General features: G+C 38.4%; 1 protein-coding gene across 5 annotated transcripts in view; it reads right to left on the reverse strand.

The window, feature by feature from the left end:
* Positions 1-17500, reverse strand: part of arhgap36 (Rho GTPase activating protein 36) — a 48064-nt gene that overhangs the window by 19521 nt on the left and 11043 nt on the right. For 3 of the 5 annotated variants that reach the window (XM_088649133.1, XM_088649135.1, XM_088649131.1), the window contains exon 2: positions 1854-2010. In XM_088649133.1, the coding sequence (XP_088505259.1) occupies positions 1854-2010 (157 nt within the window). Of the gene's footprint in view, positions 1-1853; positions 2011-10030; positions 11370-17500 lie in introns of those variants that run through there. The other 2 variants (XM_088649136.1, XM_088649134.1) reach the window with 2 other exon arrangements.

The raw sequence follows: 17500 nt of genomic DNA on the forward strand, positions 1-17500 counted from the left end.
TTGAAAAAAAGAGATATGACTGAAGTAAATGAGATCCCTAGATGTGTAAACATGGTCAAATAGAAGACTCACATACTGTAAGTGGTCACAATTGGAAACTGAAAGGGTGTTCATTTAGGACAAACAATATGAAAAAGCTCTATATACAAATAGTTACAGGTGTCCAGAGCAGTTTTTTAAACCAGGTGACTGAGGCACAAATTCTGGGTACGTTCAAGTACTGGCTAGGCGAACTACCAAATAAGCAACTGAACTACTAAATAATACATTTGTATGTTCTTACTGCGGCAGTATTTCTTTTTTTGCTGTTGCGTGGAATATGTATTAATATATTCTGTAGCCTTTTGTTATGGAGAAACAGGAAGTGCCCTTGAACATTTACAATAAACCAGTGCTGAGACGATACTCTGTTCTATTCCAGTAAGGCAAGGTTTTCATTAGCCCAACCAAATCAAAGCAACCAGACACAAATTACTTCTTGTGCACAAAGATGTTTTTATGAGGACATCCTGGCATTTACTGTATGGCATTGTTAAGGTATCTATTTTCGCCAGTTGCATAATCTCTTCGTATCATTTTCATCTTTGCCTTTGTGAAGATAAATAGTCCATTGCTCATTCTCATTCCACTTAATATCCAGAAAAGTATCTTGATTCCGTAATAATTACTTCCATAAGTAATTTAAGTTTGTTGTGTCTAGTTACCCTGTTGATAACACAGTTCAAAGCTTGGTACTTTATTATATTTGACCTAATACATGCTACTGAATTTAAACTCATTTCAGTTTAGCTTCCAACATGAGCCACACAACTAGTCAGATTGAATATACAGTATCTGGTAAACATATGCATCTAAAGAACAGAAATGTTTTACAATGAGCTTCCACATTTATCTGAATGCTCTTATTTCTCATTCACACTTGTTTAGGCAGTAGATGTGCTACTGAAAGGCTGATACACATTACAGAGGTGGGTGCTGAACTTCAAGTTTGGATGACATGGGTCCCTTGAATGTGGAGGGCTTTGAGATGAAATGTGCTATATAAATACAAATGTATTATCCTTATTATTTTTTCACACCTCAACCTATAATGCCAGTGGTTGGCATTGATAAGTACTGAACCACACAAGCTGGAATATCTCACTTTCTATTGGAGATATGGCCTTTTGACCAAACTGGGTAGGAAAACACATTTTCAGTTATTTTTAAATCACTGTAGTTACATGCCGATGTCTCCTCAGCAGCACACAAGCACAAAATGACTCCTGCTGCCAATTTTAAACAGATTGTGTGGGGTGGCACAGTGGTGCAGTGGTTAGCATTGGTGTCTCACAGCACTGGAGTCCTAAGTAAAATTTCTAGGCTGCTATCTGTGCGGAGTTTGCATATTCTTCCCGTGTTCGCATAGGTTTTCATTGGGTGCTTTGGTTTCCTCCCACAGTCCAATGACATGCTGGTAGGCTAATTTGCTTCTGGGAAAATTGGCCATGGAGTGTTTATTGTTTGTGTCTGTGTGTCTGCCCTGTGACGGACTCGCATCCTGCCCAGGGTGTACCCTGCCTTGCGCCCTTTGCTTACTGCGATATTCTTATCCTGAATTGGATAAAGTGGTTGGAAAACGGATAAATTGAACCTTTCTGTACAAGAATGGCTCCAACATGCTGGGTTAGAGACAATATCACGTAGGTTGGGAGATATTTATTTCATCGTCAAGTGATGCGAGAGATAGCTGCCATGCTGCATTGAGGACTAGAACCAGAATAATAACAGAATGGCACATTGGAAAAGAGCTGCATCTTTCCTCTAGCTGGCCCCCAGTTCTTCAAAATGAAGTGAAAAATAGGTAATGGTACCTCTGGGAATGCTAATCTTGCATTCCAGCTCTCGTTCTTCCAGATGGGTGAAGGCCACTTCCTGCAGTCTGGCTCTCTCGAGCTCCGAGAGGCTCTGGATAGGAACTGGATGAAGTCTGACAGTCTGTCCCAACATGGTGGTCCACGTATTATCAACCTGGAGAAAAAAAAAGAATATGCACACACATGAAGGGAAAAATAAATTAAAAAAGAGCAAAGCAGATACAGTGAGGTCAAGTAAAATCAGGGTTAAAGTCCACAAAAACCACACAGTATCCCTTCCTTCTGGAGAGTAACACGCTTTCTCAGAATTTCCATGATTCGCATGTTTAGCACAAAATAAGTCACAATAAATTCCAAATTACTGAGAGGAAAGTTCAACTTCAACAGGCTATTAATAGGAGATTATTAAATAGTTTTGTTAACAACTGCAAGTGTGTGTGGCAGAGATTTCTTTTAAAAACAATGTCTGGCTCTACTCAGTCCTGGGAGTGTTGCTTTAGCTGTGGAGAATCCCATGGGTGTTGTGTGCAATGCTCTTTATCCAACACTCTATTAAGCCATAACCTGAACTGCCAGCGCAGCAGGAGACTGTGAGGCCAGCTGAGTGTTGGCAGTATTTTATCACTGCGATTTCTGCAGAAAGAAAACAACTGCATATTCAGTTCTTTCTTTTAGTTCAGAAGTGAATGACCCAAACACCTCAAATGCCAGAATCAACCATGTCCTCACCTGCAGGTTAAACTCCAGTTTAAGAAAACTGTATACCGGAGGGTCTCCATCTGTGAAAAAGTGAAGTGTTTCCAGTTTTACTGTGTATAGGCTGCCATTTTTCACACAGTCATGCTCAGTCCGGCAGTGTTGCTCAAATGTCTTACATTATACCACCTGTGGGCAGGGCTGTCAGTTGTATCCTTTACTTTAAATCCTCCTGTTGTTCAACAGAAGCCTGTGTGCACCCCACTGCCACTGAACTAGAAAAGACAATGTCTTTATCCTGAATGCTGGAACTGTAGTCCTGCCAAAAAGTGTTCCTTTCCCTCCTAGTGTTTCATTGTGCATCCAACCTTAAAAAAGATTGCACCATAATTGCACAAAAGAAGTGCAAAATACGTTTTTGGGGGCAATCCTGAGTGTAAAGCAGATGGATAAAGTTCACACAAAGCAAAAGATTTCGAGTTCCTGAGAAAGGCTCTGTCGCTGAAAAGAGAGTCCTTAAATTAGAGAGTAGTGTGATTAATCTGTATTGAATCCGCCCTCTTGACTTTAATTGTGCCTGGTGGCAGCTCAGCAGCACTTTGTCTGAGCAGGAATGCGGAAAGAGGGGTTTCTGCTTGGGCAACAAACCCAAATACGGCCAGCTTCAAGCCACATTCGGTGATTCATACTGTCCACCTGGATTTTTACACAGATCAAAATGCTTTCCAGACTGGGAAAGCTTTAGAGTGATTCACTCATTTGTACCTTTGAAATATCTATTAAAGTGGGGGTGTAATCTAAACAGCACATTAATTCTGTTGTAACCCAAAACACTGCAATCAACAACGCGCTACCTAACCACACACATTCCTAATTGGGTTCAGTGCATCATAGGGGTGATGAGTTCTGAAAACTTGTCTGGCCTCCTCCTTACATGATCGTCTGCACCTACATGCTGTAATTAGTGGGAAATGGAAAAAGAGACTTGGTGGGATTATACTTTTTCTTAAATCTTTTGAAAAAAGTAAAATACAAACTACCAAGTGGATTAGACCTTCTTGTTTAAACTATCTTACATATATTCTTTTGCTTGTGTTTACTCAGTTACAGGAGTATGGAAAAAGTCTGATCTTGTAAGATTCAACTTTGCTTAAAGTTCATAAAACTGGCAAAGAAAGTGATATGAGGAAACTGGGGTTTATTTGTTGGAGATGTTCTGAATCAGGAAAAAAAACATCAGGCTCCAAAAAACAAAACAAAAAGGGAGTTATAAAGAATAAAATAAAAGTGAAAAGGGAGTGAAATCCTAAAGAAGACAACAAGGTCAGACAGCCCCACTGGCCTGCAGACACATTGCAGATACAGTACTAATGTCAGCAGAATTCGTTTTAGTCACATTGTACCAAAAAGAAATCATGTCAAGTAGCAAAACATCAATTCTTCAATCGCCAAGCTCCAAAATGAAAAATTGAAATGACACATAAAACAGAGTGACAGTCAAAATGTGCCTTTACTTCTTTTGGAATATAATGGGGATTAAATAACAGATCAAAAGGATTCTTTTACAATTGTGCCGTAATATTGTTGTTATAATTTTTCACCAGCCTCACCATCAGATTTAACTATGTTGCTTTGAAAACTGGGAATGTTTTGCAATTCACCCTTCTCACAATTTTATCAAATACCAGAGGGACACAGAACTTCCTAGCTTGTGAACCCCATTTCAGGAAAAATCTCTCGGCAAAAACCCTGAATTTATACATGAACCCAAATGTGTGAGTTGCCATTATGATAAACAATGCTGTTATTGAGTTTTAAGGATTAAAAACTGAGCGTTGTCAGATCAGATTTGCTTTGTGAGAGTGCTGATTTTACACACTAATAAAACTGGGGTCACGAGATTTTTTCCAAGAACATTGCACATTGCACATTGATCTGAGCTGTAGAACAGCTAAGATACTGTACAGCACAGACAGCTGCAGAATTATGATCATATATGAATTATTTACCAAATTTGAACCTGTTACTTGTTTCCTCTGCTCAGTAGAGCATCACTGTATTCCATACAGTAGCATTTTTACTGGAGTAGCTTCTCACCCTTGAAGAAATTGAATGATTTTGGAAAGATGTGTTTTTCCGCACAATGATCCGAAAATGTTCTGTTGCTCTTTTGACCTTTTCTCTACAAATTCTTAATACTTCGTCATAGCTCTCTTTTGTCAGCATGCTTGAAATTCAAGCTTTGAGGACCTCACAGTAATGGAACAGTTTCACAGACCCAGCTCAGATCTGCAGTGCCACAGGACACCAGTTTCGAGTTATCCTCTGACACAGCTTGGTTTCAGGAAGGAAACACAACACAAAAAAACACAACTGAAACGGAAAGGAGAGGGGATTTTTGCTTTGAGCGAGTTTTCCTTGAAACCCTTAACAAATGCAGTATGTTATTTCCTCTTAAGGAATGTCTTGAAGTTAACCACAAGAACACACTAGTCTGTTTGCTTGGCTAAAAATGTGTAGAATAACTACAAAAGGGTTTCTGTCTTCCTTACAAAAAAAAACAATTTATGAAAAATCCCAGTTTCTGCAAGATGCTGTGCAGTATATTGCCTAAAAACAAAACGTAGTGTAGAAAGCATTTGCATTAAATTTACTATTCAAAGATATTGGTAATCCTCATTAATGTCTTACTTATAGTATGTATGCATATACAAGTAAGATTATTATACTGCATTTACTGTATCTTTGCCAGATCTGAATAAAAATAGAAGAGTTTCTTTGATTTTAACAACTGTATTTTTAACCTATCTTTGTATCTGCAGTAAAGGGTAAAATCCTAATTATTTATAGTAAATAGGGACAAGCACATAAATAAATTACAACAAAAAATAAAAGCATTGGCTAATGTCAAAGACCATCAAAAAAACTTAACCTGATATTTTGTTGCCGTTACCAGCACATACACTGTGAGTTTTGAGCACAGGAAAAATTAAATATTACAGGTAGGATAAATTGTATCGAGAGACAGATTTCTCCGACTATGAAATGTATGTGTATGTAGTTCTGGCTTTTTTTTCTTGTTTTCAAGAGAATACACATCTTTACATAGCTCGAGCTTTAGAATTCCGTTCAAGCTGTGGAGACATACTGTATACAGCAAACAAGAATGAGAAGCAGAATACAAGGACAGTACTCTTTGTGCCACTATCAGCAGAGCAAATAAACTCCTATATTCTTGTCACTTTTTTAGTTGCAAATTATTCTGTTAAATGTGATAAGATTTCATCTGCTAATCTAGCAATTTGGACAGTAAAAAACTTTGAATGATCTTAGACAATATATTTTAGTGTACTTTGTAGCTTACTGGACCACTTTTTATGACAAACTCAGGAATGCAAAGCAACTTATGAAATGAGCATGGAAAGGACATTAAAGATTTGGTACAACCACACACACCTATACATATGGCATCTAGTGTATATACTGTACATATACACATTTACACTCAAAATTCACAAACTGCATGCCATGAGAGGAGAAGCACAATGCACAATGCATGGTTGTTACTGAACTCATCTTTTCTACGAAACATGTATCATTTTCTAAAGAATAAAGGAAGTAATTTCTGTAAGTACCATAAAAACAAACTAAGATGGATTTGGTATGAGAATGTTTTTGACATTTTTAGATTCCTAATGCACTGTAAAACATTTTTTTACTGTTTCCTCCTTCATTTCCTCCTTCAAAAAGACCTACGTTTTGAAAAGAAAAGTTATTTCTAGTGTAGCATGCTAGAATATGAAACACCAGGTATCACCTCTGACAGGTGAAAAATGATTTGCACCAGTTTCCAAATAGAGAACCCCTGACAGGATTTCCATAAGGTGAAGCTTAGTGCTGTTGAAAATGAAATGAACACAGTCCATATCTTGTCACAATTGTCTTTCCACAGGACTAAGCTTTCAGGAGATAACCACTTAAACGTACTGTATATTGCCTATTAACGAGCCAGCCAGCTACTAAGGCAAACCAAATAGTAAATATAGCAAATGCTGCAACAATAATATATCCCCAATTACTGTTACACTCTTTTCCTTATTTTTATTTTAGTTTTTAACCATTCTAATGATATATTTATTTTTAGAAACCAAACGTATTCATATTGCCACAGTCTTTACTTACAGGCCAATATGAAAATCATTTAAAATGATCTCATTTTAAACAACTACAGATGTTAACCAAGATTGTTTGCTGTTTAATGCGCATGTGAGGAGAGTCATTTTAACACGCGAGCACTTAACTTAATCAAGATACAAACTGCTAATATGCTAAAAAAGTTGAACAGCATAGTTCAGTAGTACATTCAAATAAAGCATTTTCTGAAAAGTCAAAAGAGCACAGGTTAGAGGGTGCATATTGTCAACCAAGGACATGGAGCCGCAATAGGATTTATTTTAATCTCAGCAAGCACTTTTGTGCAAAACCCATCTCTGATGTTTTTAGAACAGTAATATAATCTTAGCTCAAACCAAAGAATCCCACCTGTTTATTTTTTTACAACTTGTGGAAAACTATTATTCTTTTTTTCCCATGATCTGATACCCTCACATGAACACAAGTTAGCAAAAGCTGGATGAACTTTAACAATTTCAAGTCTAGAAACCAAATTCTGTAAGAACCTAAGAAAGGTTACAAACGAGAAGGAGCATTTCAGCCTATCTAGCCCAGTTTGTAGTTACATTCATCCAAGGATCTCGTCCAGACAATTCCTGAAAGATGCTAAGCCAGCATTTTCAACAATATGGCTGGACTGATTGTCCCACAGTCCTTCAACCTTTTGTGTAAATGATTTAATTGATATCTGAGGGCTGTCTATGCCATCACAAATTTGCAGTTCTGTCTTCATTCTCTCTAAAGAGGCTGCCACTGTGTGCTACTGCCAGTAATAAGTAATTAACAGGAACTGAAAATACATGAAGGAAAGAGAAATAGAAGACAAATGAAACTGACACTTTAGCAACCACAGTAAACAGTAAAGAACATTTTTTGGTCTCTATATACACTGATGATGATAAATGTCAAAGGGCAATTTAACCCAGTATGGTCAATTAAGGTGTTGTATTTTGGAGTGAGTGGTTTGACCAAGAAAGGAGATTGATTCCCTTGTCAATGTAAATATCTTCTGAACATGTGCAAAAGAGCTTATTAGACTGAATTCTAAACTTGCCCTTGATCTTTTAATGATCTCTGCAGTAATCTAAGTCTAGCACGTGTACATGATGTTCTATTCAACAGATGTCAATCTTGAGCTTTTCTTTGTAACTGTGAAGTGGAGATTCTGGTCTGCTCTCTCATGTAGAGCACAGTTAGGTGATCAAAAAAGCGATCAAATTGTAGATTGCTAGATGGTGTTTGCTTGGTCAAGACTGCTCTGCAGTTAGAGTGTGAACTGACTTTGTATGGTGAAAGGATGCATGAAGTGAAGCACAGCGTATCCCTGATAAAGACAGCACTCTGTGAGCAAGGCGTCTCCTCCCTCAGACCGCACTGAACCCAATTTGTTTGTCTCTTTTGCCACAGATATACACAACAATACAAACAAGCAAAGAAAGTGGCACAAGCTGTGAGGAAACGTGCTTGTCGGCGCTTGTCAGTTTGGACAAGCAGACGGTTTGTCCATTTAATGAACCCAAATGCCACTGTAAGGCCAGGGGCTTCAATCAATCTCGTTAGGACAGCCTCAAAGTGGATTATCGGCTCTTCTGAACGAAAGATTACCAAGCACTCTCTCACAGCCTTGGGAAAAAGTCTTAAGGCATAAACCTTGCTAGAAAAAACACAGGTTGTGAGGAAATGTTTTTTTCATTGATTTACTTAATTTTGTCTCGAGATGGAAAAGGCAGATCGCTAATGCAAAGAGCTTCGGAAGGCTGCCATTGTATTTCTGTTATTGGGTTGCTTGCTTCAGGTTTTGTGAAGCCAATAATCCTGATCAAAAACCCATTCTGACTGTACTTATTCAGACAGGTCTCAGACGTGCAGTGCTTACCTCCTCCTGACGGCAAGGAACAATCTCTGTTTATAACCCTTATTTTTATGTCTTCCTCTTCATTCACTCCTCCCATTCACATTTATACATGAAGTGACTATATTTATCAAACTCTAAATCAGTAGTAGAATACAGCTTCCAGTCTGAAGCCTTTTATATGAATATTTATAAATACACATATACTGTATATGACAGCTACCAGATGCGCTTGAATTATTCTCATGTTTGTATTACATTTCTTTGCAGAACCTGCTGCTGAAACACATTAAAGTAAAAAACAAACAAGAGATTTGCCTTTGAATGAAAGCACACACAATTCTCCCTGTTTTCATTGATCATGTGGCATTTTTGCCATTCTGTTGAAACTACTAGTGCCATCCCAGTGAAGCCAGTTAAATGCCAGCAATTATATTTTGTTAGTAGTGTGAATAGGGAGGTGTGTGCAGTCTGAAGTTTGAAGTAGCCGTTTATTGTACATACTGTAAATCAATAAAACAGTTTGACTTTGTTATGAGTGAAGTTATGACATCATTTTACTTCTGCGTAACTATATTTATATTGCCTTGGAACTATAATCATTAAAAGTATGTGTAACTCTGAATTTATGCGTTACAAATAATACAGTACTTCCTCCACATATGGTTTTAATCCAACAACAATTTAGACCAGACTGAGAAATTTGTCAGGAACACTTTCTCTGTCGATTTCAGTTAGTGACATATAATTCCAACACTTACTATAGTTAAACAATAACAAGAAAACACAAATTTTCATATAAAGAGCACAACAATTTCCCAACATCATGTTCCACTTTATCAAATTTGCAAGAACATTGCCTGCCAATCCAGCTTTCAAGGCAGCACTGATTAATGGTGTGAGAAACCAAAATCTCTCTCGTGGTCTGACAGGATACCACTAATAGAATTATAGACAATTGTTTTGTTAGTATTGCTTACAGATCACATAAGCATGAAATAATATTACTCGGTTCCATTAGTAAAGAATTAAATAAAGAATAGTTGTTTTTTCACAGAAATAACATTTTGCACATGAGCAACCTTAGAAATGCAGGCATCCATTGTATTAGAGCTCAAATTAAACTCCCTTTTTGAAAGAAAGAAAAGAAGACACATGCTATGTCTTTTATACAAATGTATTTAAGCTGAATTACCTTTATTTTTAAAGAACTCAATCTATGCATCGTCTAGAAATATTCAAAATACTTATTTTTACATTTTCTCTGATAATTTGTTTCTACATTAATGGATATCCGTGACAGTGTCCCCAGGAGAAAATAATGTGTTTTTAAAAAAATAAAAGGACTACTGTGTGTTTTGCATTTTGAGGTTGGCTTCAATCTGGCAAAGTTTAAGCCTCTGACAGTTAGACACAACACAAGCCAACAGCAGAGCAAAGTTGGAGCACTCACTTTTACCTGCAGCTTTGCGAAGATGCGATGGGAAAGTCTCGCCCCAGAGAGTGGCCTTGCTCGGTTGACGAAGGAAAGGAATAAAATAGCGGTGATCCAGTGTCAGCAACTTGGTTAGGCGCTGCAGACAGTCCCAGTGCAAGCTCGACCCTCTTGAGTGCTATTCTGCTCCTTCCATCTGGAAGCTACTAAAGTAAATCACTGAGCGAGATCTCTGCCAAGAGCAGACTTCAAGTAAACACGCTGCTCAGTGATGATGTGTGGTGGTGGTGGAGGGGTATCCAATCACAGGATTAATGACTGTGTCTAGGACTGTATTTCCCTGTGACTTTGCAGTGCAGTCCATTTGCACTACACACTAGGAAGGTGTTAAATATCTCCATTTTTAAAGTTGCTGCTGTTTTATCGTGTTCTATTCTGACTCACAATCACAGCAATTGTTTCCCAACTGTGACACTTTGAGCAAAAGCAGTTCTGCAAATGTAGAATCAACGCAGTCTGAAGGAAGGGTTTTTGGAGGGGGAAGTGGAGGAGGTCTTGATGACAAAACTGGAGCTTATTGATATTGCCACTTTCTACAAATTTGTATGTAATACTTCAATCAAATTTATCCCACACGTAGAGTCACTGTCTTCATTTCCTGCAGCATTTCCCCACATGCAGATCAAATATCCAACGCTCTGCATGATGGTCAGTGTCAGCCCGTGCTCTTTTTAATCCGCCGACGTATGAAGGCTTTCATAAGGTTTCTTCAGCAAAACATATTAAATTTGGCTTTTAATCTTTCACGGGGTCTTCTCTAGTCTACAGTATGACGAAGGCAGTGGAGAGGCAACAAATGCCATCCGGAAAGGCTCTTGTAATAAAATCAACTTGACAAAAATAGTGAAACAGGAAATGAAAGAAGCAGTGAGAGCACACAACCCTGCCCTGTGGATTCAGTTTCTGATGAACAAAGTTTTCCAGGGTTTCGACAGACCCCTTTCGTTGGTCTAGTATACTAAATCATTTTAATCGCAAACAAAAACGCACTTGCTCAGCATCATTTCTGGTAAACTCATGTCCAGGCCGTAATCAGTGAGCCCTCAGTGTTGACTCTAAGTACTTGAGGCTCCAAGCACCACATGCAGACTATTTACAAACAAATGAAGCCAGGTAACAAAGTTCAACAAAAGAGCAAGAGCAAAAACGCAGAATGTCCTGTCTTCAGCACAGCCAGCAATCCAGTGTCTAAGCATAGTCAGTATACACACTCACTCTACAGCAGGCAAGTAGAGCTGAAGCCCAAAGCATTTCCTTTCAGCATTTCTGCAGAAGACTGTTGCACATAGGATACAAGTAGCAGAACGTTTCATTCATTAAACATCAGTGTCGGAGCACCATTCAAATTACAAGGAGGATGCCACGCCCCCGTGGCAGCATAGCTCTAATGTGTTTTGCGGCTTGTTTGCTTGATCTGCAAGGACATGATGATCAAAGTAATGTCAAGCGTAAGACTCTGGAAGCTGCTTCCTGAGCCAGAAAAGGTTGTCAGCCTGAGCCAGGTCACTGGAGGAGTCGCTTTGCAGGAGACCCAGAACTCCCTGCGGAACAGCAGCACTGTGCTGAAATATTCCTCCTGGGAACCAGCAGGGGGAGCTTGGTTCACTCATAGTGAAAGCACATTTAAATTTCTTTAATACACTGTAATAAGTATAATTACTACAATCAGGGGTTCTGCTATCAGGCTTGGGAGAGCTTAAGCCACACTAGCAGAACAAGATCGATTCCGCAGACTTTACAGTATTTCTCGTAAAACACCCTACAAGCACAATATAGGGGATCAGCTGCATTAGTGGCTTCAGAGATGAACTGCGACAAAAGCAAATGCCAAACTATATTAAACCAAAATATTCACCTTGGCACCACTCCTCATGTATTAAGCTCCCCGGATAATTATTTCTGAAGCCTGTCGCTGGCTATGATTTCTTTATTGGTATCCTTTATTGAGCTGTGCATTTGCCCTCCTTCAGCAATTTTAGTTTCTCCATTAAGTTAATCTGGTATCCTTCTCATTAACAAGTTCAGATCTCATGCACGAGACAAAGTAGGGTTGGTTGTCATAGTTAACATAAACACACAGTACACAGTTATTACAGATCTGTATAACACAAATAGTCAGTGAGTGGTTACAGCAATATTAATTGAAAAAACTTTAGGGTTCATTTCTCTAAACGAGCCTGCCTTTATTTAACTTGGAGAGCTGCTATTGGCAAAAAGCCTGCATCTCATCACAGAGAAATAAACACAATAATAAAAGAATGATATACTCAACAAAATATAACCCTAGGTAACCCTAGGTTTTGCTGTAATCTATTTTAGGTTAGGGCATATGGTTTCGTAACAAATCTGAGAACTTGAAATGAGCCCAACGTGTGTTCTGAGCTACAAAGTGTCAATGTCAAGGTGTGTCTAGATCTCACATGCTAGTGCTTGGGCTTCAATGCATTTAATTGTAAAGCCTTTTATTCCTCAGAAGTGTAGTTACTTGTTTTGAAATGTTAGTTCACTTTTTGGTATTGAGTTTCCAAGGAAAACAAGATTATTGACTGTAGAAACCTGTGGTAGTCCATTTTGATTCACGTTATTTCACGTAAAACACCCACTCCTATTACAAAGAGTTGGGATTCCAGTAAGTGGCACTGGCATCTCACTGTGCTTCCTTAGGCTTGCTAACCAATCATAGTGGACCTTATATGAAATACTAATAAACAAGTATGTTTCTCTTCTTTCCACCTAGCAGTAAAATGAATTATGAACTTACTGTAGTCTTATAAAGGAAGTAGATTTGCTTGGCAATTAATTGCCTTAAAGTCCTTTGGGACTTTAGGATTAAAGTCCTTTGGGTGTACTTCATTCAGTTATTCCTGGAAAAATACAGTTGTCTCTGTATCTGTTTCTTGTGTGTCCAAGGAAAAAATAAAATTAAGTCTCAGAAAATACTAAACAACAATAATACTAAAGTTGATTTCTAGCCATGTATTTCCCATGTTCTTTATAAATGTTATGAAAGTATCCATTTGAACATTATAAAGTTAGTTTTAGTATATACAGTACACAAAACCCCTAACACACACATTTGTTCTAAAAAATTTGTGAAGATTTCCCCTTGTCTTTTGTTCTTCTCCGTTCTTCTACATTTCCAACCTCCTCCAAAAGCAAACTCACGTAGTGTGAAAACAGACCCAAACATTTTCTCTGACCATGTAAACAGTTTCTTAAAGCTAAATCCATGTTGAGTAAATACATGCAAACTTAAATTAAGTGTTAACTGGGAAGGTGTGCACGTACTGTACATCATATAAATAATAATATCAAATGGACAGCCCTTTTTGAAAAGGTGAACTTAATGTTATTACAAATAAATTTTAAATACTTTACAAAATACTTCATTAGTAAGCTTTCCTTTATTTGAAGAGTTGTAAGCCCCCATTGTTTCTCCATAAAGCCAACACCAGCATTTTGATTTCCTTAACAAAATGATCCTAATTTTGACACATCAATGACGTACGTTATAGTGTAGTGATAGGTGACTCAGAGAGCAAGGAACAGTCACTGTCTAATAATCTCTTAGTGGGGCCCTACGTGAGCTGTTAGGAAAACAGTCAACTGCCCTGAAATATGTCTTTAAATGAAGCTGAATTTTCAGTGAGGCGACATGGTCGTCTGTAAGACAGAGGCATTCAGACCTCCAGAGGGTCTCTGATCTTGTCAGGCCCAGAAGGGAAGGTCAACATTGAAACAAATTCCAGCTACAAAAACATGCCGGCACAAACCAGCCTTGGCATCAAGGCTACTTTGTATTTTCTTTCCCTTTGGATAGGCACTAGTGTTCAGGCCATTGTTCTCGACTGACACAAAGTTCCCTCTCAAGCACAAAGCAAGCTAATACAGAGTGACAGAAGTCCATGACATTAAAACATAATCCCAACTACAGAAGCCACAGGAAATGGAAATGACAACAACCCTGCTTCTTTCCCTGCCCCATTGTGAACTTGGGCATTTTTAAAACCTCAGCAGGAATCATGTCAGAGATTTTCCTAACCAACATTAGAAAAAAAAAAATCACCAAGCTAGAAAAATGGTCAAACTGCTTTAGGCATCCTGATAGGTAACCAAAACCTGCAGGGAACACAAATTCCACATTACAGCCAAATGAAAAGGATTTCCACATAATCAAACTACAAGGCTCTCCATATTTATACCCGTCCTTACAGTTCTCATAACAACCAACCTCATCCTTTTCCTTGAAATGACTGAGAAAATCACATCATTCTCTGTAACAACCCTAAGTCTTTCAGTGTGCAGGAAGACACACAGATCCCAGAGGAATGTAACACAGCAGAGCAGCTGTAGAATTTTATTAATGGAAGTTATTAACTGAAGTTGGGGAGGGATAACAACGACAGGTCAATCTCACACGGCTGTTCCTAATCACCATTATTATGAAAATTAGCTATATACATTGAACACAAACACCTCCCTTAGCATTTTTTCTCAAGCATCCCTCCTCCACCCCATCTCCACCGTGCAGCTACCCCTTGTTTCGCGTCCTCCCTGAATGGGTTTCAAGCCTCCTCATCCTATAGCCAGGAATCTAACCATTAACCAACCGGATTAAGCCCAACATGTCTCACCAAATATTCCAAACATTCACAAAGCATCTGATTCTTTGATGCGACTGTCCTTAGTAAAAAGTTTTGAAGCCTACGAGTTTATTTCTCTGCTTATGATTTTGACAAGATTATGACATTTAGCGTTGGAAAATTTTGACATGCCTGCATACAGTACGTACATGTGTTGCTCTTGCTGCAGTGCTAGAAATGGAAGATACTGTACGTAGCTGCTTCTGTAATAATAATGAGTTTCCCTGCTTGGTCACTATCATTTAGGAACTTTTCTATTTTATTTTTAAAAATTAGACCTAATTCCCCAAAATGTGTCCCTTATATGGAGCACCACAAATCTCAATAACCATTCATCCTTTGGATGGATCATGAATAACTGTGTAGCTGATAATCAAGCAGGCATTAAGAGAAAGGGTCGGAATAAAGCAGCAGTAAATGTTTCAATGCTGACATCATTACCCTTACCCCAATACCCTTTTCTCACCCCTTTCTCATATAACTATGGTTCCCATATTTTATTATATTATTCGGGTGGGTAGCTGCGTCAGCATGCGTAGGCTGCAAAGGAACAAGTAATAGGTTTATTCCATGCTGAAAAGAGAAGAAAGAAAGACCACACCTGAAGAAGGCTCCATGGCCAAAAGATTGTGTTCTTTCTTCTCTTTTCAGCATGGAATAAACCTATTACTTGTTCCTTATTATATTATTACTGAGGTAAATCCTAGCATCATACTAACAAGCAAACATGTTGAATGGGATGGTCTCCTTTCTTGTCATTTACTTCCTATATCTGATCTTTGAAAACGGTTCAAGCATGGAGACAAGGGCAAAGACAGCAAGGGAAGAGAGACTTACTCCACCATGTGTTACTCTCATCTGAGTAGCTGTGGCCTGAAATGCATGGACAGACTGAAACCAATGTCTTTTTCGATTGAGCCCCCTGGCCGTTTGACCTGAGTTCTTCCCCTGGAAATAAAGCTGGGGTGAGGGTCATAGCCCCATCCCTTCTGGAGAGGATCAGGGTTGGAGATACATGAAATGGCCACTCTGACACAACTCCACCCTCTCAGTGTTTTCCAGGCTCGCTCCTGAAGGAACACTTTGCCTTCTGGTTTTTGCTCCAGCTGAGTTTAAAAAATTTTAAAATGTGATCTCAGTTCTTAAAAGGTTAAATGGGACTGGTAATTAACATCAACCTTGCATCATTTTCTGAGGTTCTACAGTCAAAAGGATCACTGTATTCTTGTGAACATGTCTGAAAAAGTGGCATTCCCAACTGTGTAAATTCATCATAGCTTGATCCCACTGAATTAGAGACACTCCTCAGAAACTAAAAGAGAGGCTGCTTAAAGTACTGAAGCAGTTGGAAACAGCAAACACAAAGAAGGAATTATTTTACAAATGTATCATCGGAAACAAATAAATGAAAAATTGGAATATTGCAAAAGGATTCATTAGAGTCACCCATTAGCACTGGGCTAATTTTGAGTTCAGCTGGAAAAAAAACGAGCAGCCACAGTGTTCCCTCAGGACCAGGGCTGAGACCCCCTGTCCTATACTATAAAAACACATGTGAATGAAACTCACGAGAGCAAGTCTTTCTCCAGACATCGATGGGAGACTCCTCCATAAGATTCATGATAGCAACGAATTCTACCCATTGTTCTGCACCCATCACCATATTATCATGAAATAAATGTAACAATTTATAAACAAATAAACAACATTCATTAAAACTTTTGTCTGTATTGGGGGGGGGGGGCGGACTGATTTTGAAATACATTTTGTTAAGGGTTGGTTCTGGGAGGAACACTTTTACTGTATTTGACAAACTCCCATGAAGAGAAGGAATCAAGAAATCAGTTCATCGGGATCTGTTTCCATCATGTTTACCTGTTGTATCCCCTGGCAGCCTCCACAGGAAGTTTCCTCCCCTCCGATTTCGTTCCTGTTAACGGGTTACTGTAAAGGAGTACCAGGAACCTGATTTTTTTTTTCTGGCATATTTACGTGAGAGACAACACAAGACTGGATTTTGTATCCCCGCCATGAAGAGTGTGATCAGGATCTGTCCGGAACAGCCCGAGGAGCTTGTAACAAAGTTGCAAAGTAGACGTACTGTTGTAACTTTAGACAGCAAAGAAGGAATGCTCCGACAATCTCAGCACTGTGCAGCAATGAATCACAGATTCTGGGAACTTTAATACAATGCTGCTTTCGTAGATTAGGCAGTACAAACGTATTTTGATCATATATCTGGTCTTCACCGATAAAGGACTTCTCTTCTACAACATTGTGTAAAATTGGAAGAATTCGACTTGTGTTACCATCGTTTCTGTAGTTGAAAAAAACCTAACACTAATGTAGTCAACCTACAAGTACGTTCCCTTCTAATCTACACCATATTTCAGGTTATGTTCATTTATAAACTTATATTTATGAAAACATGTGGGAAAAGAAGTTACGATACCACATTGTACACATTACTAGTAAATACATTTTAAATATTGGACATATTTCTTTCAAACTGTAATCAAAATGAGCAATTCTTGCTTTATTAATGTATTGTATATTGCAATCAGTATTTAAAACTTTAATGTTACAGAACAATTGACAGAGCCCTTTCATATATAACAAGAAATGGCATAGGGATAAAACACAAAGCACAGGCCAGAGGAGGCACAAACAAATCCATCTGCTAGTGCACCTGTTGGCTGAGTTTGGTGCATCAAACAGTACCTGAATGAGGCGTTCATGCAGAAGGCTATGATATACTGTTTTATGGGTTTCAGAGGTACAGTAT

This window comes from Lepisosteus platostomus, chromosome 10, assembly GCF_059453375.1.
Source record: "Lepisosteus platostomus isolate fLepPlt1 chromosome 10, fLepPlt1.hap1, whole genome shotgun sequence".
NCBI lineage: Eukaryota > Metazoa > Chordata > Actinopteri > Semionotiformes > Lepisosteidae > Lepisosteus > Lepisosteus platostomus.